The sequence below is a fragment of the Chaetura pelagica genome, unplaced genomic scaffold (assembly GCF_000747805.2).
Source record: "Chaetura pelagica isolate M959 unplaced genomic scaffold, ChaPel_1.0 scaffold456, whole genome shotgun sequence".
Taxonomy (NCBI): Eukaryota; Metazoa; Chordata; class Aves; order Apodiformes; family Apodidae; genus Chaetura; species Chaetura pelagica.
In genome coordinates, this window is record NW_009953574.1 from 1,390,819 (window position 1) to 1,399,016 (window position 8,198).

At 40.8% G+C, this 8,198-nt stretch overlaps 1 protein-coding gene across 1 annotated transcript in view; it reads right to left on the minus strand.

Annotated features, from left to right (window-relative positions):
- Positions 1-575: 575 nt before the first annotated feature.
- LOC104390515 (protein DDX26B-like) overlaps positions 576-8,198 on the minus strand; it is a 22,052-nt gene continuing 14,429 nt past the window's right edge. The window contains exons 10-16 of the mRNA XM_009999660.1: positions 6,686-6,901; positions 6,073-6,196; positions 5,348-5,490; positions 4,944-5,175; positions 3,929-4,321; positions 2,042-2,135; positions 576-1,602 (exon numbers count right to left, since the gene is read on the minus strand). Coding sequence (XP_009997962.1) covers positions 1,503-1,602; positions 2,042-2,135; positions 3,929-4,321; positions 4,944-5,175; positions 5,348-5,490; positions 6,073-6,196; positions 6,686-6,901 — 1,302 coding nt within the window. The 3' untranslated portion in view covers positions 576-1,502. The remainder of the gene's footprint in view (positions 1,603-2,041; positions 2,136-3,928; positions 4,322-4,943; positions 5,176-5,347; positions 5,491-6,072; positions 6,197-6,685; positions 6,902-8,198) is intronic.

Consider the following 8,198-nt stretch of genomic DNA (forward strand, 5'->3'; position numbering starts at 1 on the left):
TAGGAATAGAGAAGTCCACGCTCACCAGCTAAGATCTGTTTCCCTGCCTCTCATGCACTGGCTAATCAGCTGGAATCCCTCGGATATTTGCAGAACAAGGTAAAGAGCCAGTTAATGTGAGCCACAACTTCAGCCTGTCCTCAGAAGAAAGCTGTTAGGGGATCAGAGGATGTTAAGTGTGAACAACTGAAAATACACAATTATCAGAAGAGCCACTTACTGCCAGCAGATCATTTGGTACTGCTTTAAAGGAAAAAACAATTACTTCATGCAGGTGCTTCAGTCTTCTTTGTATATTTTACGATATCCAAAATTACCTTTGGACAAAACAGTAACCAGGGTTTTTGTAAACTGGAACTTGGTGCTTTTAATCCTGAGTAAAAATGTGCACCCCACACAGGCTCAGCTGAGTGATGGGGCAGGTGCTCCAGGGTACAAACACATTCTGTGTTTGCCAGTGTGCAGGTCAGGTTCAGCTGCATCACAGCTACACTACTCACTGGTGTCACAAAATTTCAGCAGCCTGTTGGTGAACAGATACTTGGAAGAACTCAGCACTGCCAGCTATAGACTCCTCAGATGAGCACTTCTTAAAAATTAATAAAATGGTTTATTTTATATATACATATGTTCCAAAAAAATTTATACAGTTAAAATATCAAATTAGTGATCTGGTAACAATACTGTTCAAAATAATCTCTTTTTTTGTATGAACATTAAAATACACGTTTTTAAAAGCGTTTCCTTTTAGTGCTTCCAAAGCACAGCGTGTGCCAAGGCCACCTGAAGAGTCTCCGTCCTCCTCACAGGATGAAAGAGAACTGAAGTCGGGGACCTGGGAAGCCTCAGGTGCACTTTCATAATGTCTGCAGACAAAACAGAAGAGAGTCTGAGGTAGATTGTTTAGTGACCATCGGGTGGTAACAGTCACAGGGCTGTCTTTAGCTTTCATTAACACAATAGCAGTTTCTTTACTCTCTCTACACTGCATTTCAAGTTTAAAGGCATGGCTAGTAGTTCTTGGGAACAAGACCCTTGTCTCTGTGGTGGCAACATGCAATTTTACCAGTGCAGGTGTTTCTGGGAGGTTTTTTTTATTTTTTTGGGCTCTCTCCACGATGCAGACAGTGTGTGCATTTGACAGTGCCCCATTTTAGTGCAACCTGCTGCCTACAGCATGTAAAACGTCTAACGACAGCGTTCAAATGAGTAAATTCTCATCACCTGCAGGAGGGGCAGCAATGCTTATTTTCTTCAGCCTGTTGAGCAAATAGCACCCTCCACAGGAAAAAAGCCACACCTTTCATAGCAAATCCTTAAGGTTATAGCCCAGCTTCTGCCGATAGAGGCTCTTAAAGTTAAAGCTCCACTGCTTCTTCTCAGACTGTGACAGTAAAATCACTTGACTGCCGAGATGGTGAGGGCAGCAGCTCCATCCTCTTCCACTCTTCTGTGGCACAGCAAACTCATTCCTGGTCCATATTGGTCTGGCTGGTACATTATTATCTACTGTTGACGTGATTAACTCTGCTGGGTAGACTGTTGAACTCTAGTTCCTCTAGTATTCTCTCTAAGTGTTGTATTAAGACTCGTTTTTTAAACCTAAGGAGGAGAAGGAGAACAATTCAGTTATTTTCTTCCAAAACTACAGCTGAACAACTGCAAACTATTCAGCCATGACAAATTCCCAGAGGCTGTTTCCAGTATGGAAAAGCTTACTTAATTTCTGGCATTATAATGACCAGAAAATTTAATTTATTAGAACTGTCCTTTCCCAACCCATCCAAATTTTGGGTTAGTCTTCAATGACAACTTGTCTCTCCATTTTACATTTAAACTTGACCTGTTCTCTCCATTTTACACTTAAAGACCATTTAATAAAAATATAATGGTAGTTTTGACCACTAAAACAACTATAATAACTGCAACATATCAAAAGGAAAAACAGAAAAATACTAGTACTAGAAAATTTTCTGATTTACCATCATGATCTAAATTGACATTTAATTTATGACTCTGAGTCATTTATATCTATACAAACCTTGCTGCTTCCTTGATAGCAAATTCAATGAAATACTTCTGAATCTCCACAGGTCCTTGCACCTCCTCAAGAAGAGAAAAGATTTTTTCATAATCTAAAGAGAAAAAAAACCCCATCATATATTAAAATAAATCTTGCAAATGCATTTTTATCAGTAAAGCTTAACAGCCATAACAAAAAAAACCACAAAAGGCCAGAATTTCACACTTCTGTGTATGGTGATAATGTAAGGCAAGAAAAAAGCCTGCATTGGCTTTATGTGCAGAAAGCAGATGACACAAGTAACTTCAAGTGATACTGCTCATCTGGTATTCAAATGTGGCACCAAAGAATTAAGTTCCCTTTAAGAGCAGCAGATAGAAACAACTGTTCTCAGAACAAGAGGGTAGGTAGAGAAGCCTCAGACCTCCATTAGCAGTTCATAGGCATGCAGGGCCACCAAAACCTGTTCTATCCTAGAGCTGTCACTTCTGAAACCAGAGGTCAGGATTAGTTCTCTCAGGCTCATTATGGAATGCTCAGTGTGAGCACAGTTAACAGCCCTGTCTTCTGGTATCAAGTAAATATACCCACTGCAAGAGAATGAACTGGACGCATGAAATTAGAAACGAAAAATAGCCCTGTTTCAATATTTTCCACAGTTGAACCTATAATGAAGACTGCCTGAACCTGAGGTGCCTTGTTCTGAACACAGCATTATCTTACTCTGCATCATCATTCACTAGAAATGAACTTGGTGTAAGATTAGATGAGCCCACTCTGCAAGACAGGAAGCAGACATACCCAAGTAGGAAGCCTGGGAACAAGTTAAAAGTGAAACACAGATGCAGAATAAAATTGGCTTCATCAGTCAACAGCCTTGGTCTGCCAAAACTATTGTGTCTCTCAAAGAAATACTGTGTTTTGGGAAAGCAATGCAAGGTCAGAACAAGAGAAGTTAAGAATACCCCATTATACTCATTACTGGCACCTGACAATTAACTGGAAAATTATTCAGTAGATTAATTTGTAGAACTAATTCACTCACAGCACAGACCACATCAGGGACATCTGCCACCAGAGAAAAAACAAAAAGATTATGCCTATGACAAATCATATCATAGGAGGGTTTGAGCTGGAAGGGACCTTAAAGATCATCTAGATCCAATCCCCTGACAGCACATACACCAGGTGGAGTTTCAGGTTAGTGTTTTGGTTTTGATCTGTATACAGGTACAAACATAACCTGTACCAAAAGCTGAGGAGGAAAGTTACTTTTCTTCACCACATTTTAGATTTTTTGGAGGGGTTATCAAACTTTATAGGAAAAAAGAAGAAAGTTTCAGCCTTCAGCTCTTAAAGAGTTCATTTACAACAGTGTTGCATCACTAATTGCACTATCTCACAAAATAATTTTTTAAAAAATCAATAAAAAGACTTCACTGTTAACAGTCAAGATTCCCTTTTGAATTTATTCCAAGATGCACCCTTGTGGCTACACAACCCTTTGCCCTCCAAAGGAACTTTTCAGGGACACAAAGCAACAAAGTACACTGTGCATATGCAAAGAGCAGCACAGGACAAAGTCTACCCAGGATCACTGCATCATTGCTAACACCTCTGTTAAACATCACAACCTCTGGAAGTTGATTTCACAGGTATCTCTTAATCCATCTTCAAGTGCAACCAAGGTCACTTGGCATTTGACTTCCAAGCACTTCTCTCTAAACTTCAACTCACCTGCCCAGTATGTAAGACCCTTCTTCTTGTTTTGTCCCTCTATTGCTCACGGGAAGTCAGAAATTACTCAGTCTAAAGTTGTATGATGAAAACAGCTCCTTATTTCAAGCCAAAAACTCTCCCCTAGCACCACGTACAATACACTAATAAAGAAACACCAGAACTTACTTCTTCCAGGCTTGCGAACCTCTCTCATCACTTTAATTTTAATATCAGCATTGCTTCCCTCCAGCATCATGGGGGTGATTTTAAAGGAGTTTGGCACAGACTCAGAAGCAGACTCTGCCACCCGTTTTTGGTCATCTCCAGCCACGCTGTAGTTCACAGGCCCTCGACCAAGGGTGTTGGCACCAGGTTTATGATCCAACCCATCTTCACTTAAACAGTTGAATTCCACAGGTAGAGAGTCTAAGTCATTGGGTAACATTTCATCCTCCCCCAGGGCAGCTGGCAGTGAAGGAGCCATTTGCACAGGTAAGCCATCAATTTGCTTTTCCAGGGACTGACAATTTTCTGCTTTCTTCTCTCCGTTGCCATCTTGGACAATACTGTTATTGGTATCTACAAATTAAAAGTAAGGATCAACACCAAAAAGCCAAAAGCAAGTAATTCTGTATCCTTCCTTGTTTGAAGTACTCTGTAGTATCTTACTACCTTACTTACCCCGCACCTTACTACCTTCATGGTGAAGAATTTCTTCCTGATGTCTAACCTAAATCTCCCCTCTTTCACTTTAAAACCATTACCCCTTGTCCTATCACTGCTCCCTCTGGTGAAAAGCCCCTCCCTGACTTTCCTGTAGCCCCTTCAGGCACTGGAAGGTGCTCTAAGGTCTCCCCAGAGCCCTCTCTTCTCCAGGCTGAACACCCCAACTTCCTCAGCCTGTCTCCACAGCAGAGGTGCTTATTAACTATAGCAGAAGCCTGTCAATTTAGGCCAAGAAACTCAGTCCTAGTTAATACTAAAGCCCATATATGTGCTAATACACCCTTTTGAATCATCTCAGAAAGCACAGAGTTGGTTGGGGTTTTTTTTGTTGGGTTCTTGGTGTGTTTTTGTTGGATTCTGGGTGATTATTTTTGTTGGCTAGGTTTTTGGGGGGAGGTGAGGAGGCGGGTTTTTTCCTCCTGCACACAGAAATTCCCACTTGTGACCATGCAAACTTGACTACAACTCAATATACCTTTATTTGCTGGGACACCTTTGAGGTTCAGGTATGATGGGGAGCCAGCAGCAGTTGGTGGCCCTTTCCCACCAACGTGATTGGTGACAACAGGGGGTGACTGTGGCCGTCTCAGCAGGGGGGACATGCTGCGCCTTCTCTTCAGGGATGCTGGAGTGTTGGGCTCCCCAGGACGCTTGATCTTATTCTGAGGCCCAGCAACAAACTCATCTGCTTCATCTATCATCATACCCTGAAAATGGAAAAAAAAATAAATAAATGCCTTTCTCTTGGACCCTGTGAAAGACACCACTTCTTCCTTCCCACACAGGTTAGCAACGTTCTGCAGTTGATAAATTCTACTCGCAAATTATTTCAAGCCACATTAAATGCAAAGATCCAGCAGGGAGCCTGGCTCCTCCTACCTTCTTATCCTGTTTAAATGGATTGCCAAAGGTATGAAGTCTTTTTGGTTGGTCTGGGTCGATCTCCCGGAGGGGTGAAGGCATCATTTTCAGGTATTCCTGGTAATTTCCCATTTGAGCAACAGGAACACTATGAAGGCAGTCTGCAACAGAACAAGAGCTCTTCATTCAGTGTACCTTACCTCCACCACACACTTCACACACTTCAGTTGCAAACATTAGCATTTAAAAACTAGAAATGACTATTTTTTTTTCCCACTGTGGAGGAAGAGTTGAAAATTACAATCTTGGAAACAAGACTGGTAGGAGTTTAGCTTAATTGGCAGAACAAGAATGAAAACTAAGCAAGTTTAATGTCTATGCTAAAAACTGCATCTTTAGAACACCACCACCTAACAAGGGCAAAACAAAATAAGCTCCTCTCTGTTTCAAGCCACCATCACTGTAAAAAACATCTCCTGAAATTTTCTTGTACAGGAAAGCTCTCCCATTAAGCTTATTCTTAAAACTCAAAGCAAGCATGACATCTGGCATGACAGAAGGTAGAAGTTCCCTTCTTTCTCCTTCAGAGCCAAGAAAAGGACACTGACTGACTCAAAAAATGATGCCATGTCCACTTCTGCTCCCACACCCAGGACAGAAAACACTACTTCAGGGAATTAAAAAAAATAAAAATAATAGCTGTACCCTCTCCAAACCACTAATGAAGAACAGTGGCTACTTACCTTCATCCTGCCCCACGATAAGCCTGTGTGTTTTCAGCAGATTGGCTCTCATTCTAGTTAGCTGGTCTAGAAGACTGTGACGAGGAATATCATATGCATTTCTGAATGCCTGTGGCTTCAAATCCTAGTTTTATAACAGAACAAGTAACTTTCAGTCATCCCATCACATCTCATGCACAGAGAAATTCCTCTATGAACTCTAATTATGTTAACTATTAAAAAAATTATTCTGAAAAAACTTCAGAGCTGCATGACCAGATACAGGAGACTCAGTAACTGCCTTTTCAACAAGACCTTATTCAGCATTAGTGCTTTGAGCTCCATTAGGACAAAGCACATTAGTTCCTGGATGAACAACAATAACTGTATTTTGCAGAGACTGACACTTAAAAACACAGTAATCTTTGTTTACTGCCATGGGATTTTCAAAAAGTGTCCCAAAAGCAAGTGCAAAAAATTTGCATTTACTCTTCTCACTATTTAAGCCTATATTGCACTCCTCATGATTGAGCTAAAGGACTTACTTCCTCCTTCTACACTAGTCCATAAAAGTTACCCATTTAAAACAGATGAGATTAACTGCTTATTCATGTGAGCTCATCGTGCTGTTTACCTTGTTTAAGAGTCCTATGTGGAAGCCAGCAAATTCTTTAACATTCATTTCCGCCAGTCTCAGTGGAGATTCCCCAGTGATCCCTTGCAGCAGTTGCTTAAAATCCCTACTGTGTACCAAGGAGAGGCCACTGGAGTGATTTTTCACTTTTATTCCAATTTCTTGTGGAACTTTCTTACCCACTGAACCTATTATCCGTTCCGACTCTACTTTTGTCTAAAATGGAATCACACCATGAGTTGAAGAATCAGGCATTGCAGATTTCCAGTATAAAACACACAGTACATCAACAGAATTAAACTATAAATGTCCTTCCCAGCTATTCAACAAACAGGAGAACCACCTACCCAGGGATCTATTGGGTTACATAGATGAGATCTAAAGTAGAAAGAAAACCTGATGTGCTAGCATATGGAAAAAATATTTAGCCAGTGTATCTAAATTTATATGCCAGTGGGAGGTCTGTGGATAACCCCAGATTTTACTGCAAGTCTGACTTTTGTGTCCCTGAAGACTCATCTTTAAAGGGAAAAAAATAATGGGCGGGTGGGATGCCTTTAAGTTACTGTCAAGTTGCATCTAAGCCAACAGCATTATTCACATACAGTAACATAATTTCAGATTTCATTCTTGAAACAACCTAAGAACTAAAGTTTGCACTGTGTAGTTGCAACAAGGGAGAAAAGTCATGGAAGGAAAGACACTTGCTCCAGTCAGTTTCTAAAAACATTTTACTTCTCCAACTAGCACAGACTTCATGTTATAGCTACTGATCATTTTACTGTGTTAATCATTAACTGTGTTCAAAGTAAGATTTTAACCCACTTGCAAAACCTCCATAAAACCCCAACCAACCAGAACCCCCAAACCCACAGAGATTGGAACCCACTTCCCCCAGATCTCAGCCTCAGCAGAGTTTGCTTCCTCATCTGTGGGAAACTCTGAATTTAAGGACAGCAGGAGCACAGCAGAGTTCTGGAATTGTTTGTCCCTAGAGAGGAGCTTATCATGCATCCAACACATTTAAACTGTTTCATGTGCTGAGAAGGTCTGTGCAAACCACAGCAGCCATCTCAGGCCATTCCAACTCCATACTGCAGATACAGAATATGAACTTGCATATCATTTAAGGTACCAAAATACCACAGGACATTTTATGTCTCATAGATGATCAGATTCAGAGGCTTTTTGACTCTGTTTTGTGCATTCTTTAAGGAGGAGGATTGTAATTTTGTAATTTTAAAGGCTGCACTGCTTCCCCATTGACTTCCAGCCATTGAACTGCTGTTGTAAGAACCATTTGTGCTGAGGAGGCACGACTTTCAGCCACTCACACCTGAAATGGCTTTCTTGACAATGAGAAAAAGATATGTCAGACTATTTCTCACCAGGTCACGCTTAACAGGTAGAACAGATTTGACCTGAAGGAAACAGATCTAAAGGTTGATCTATGATTTTATCTCCCAAGTACAAGAATACAGTTCTTTGGAACATACACATTGTCAAGTGTAGG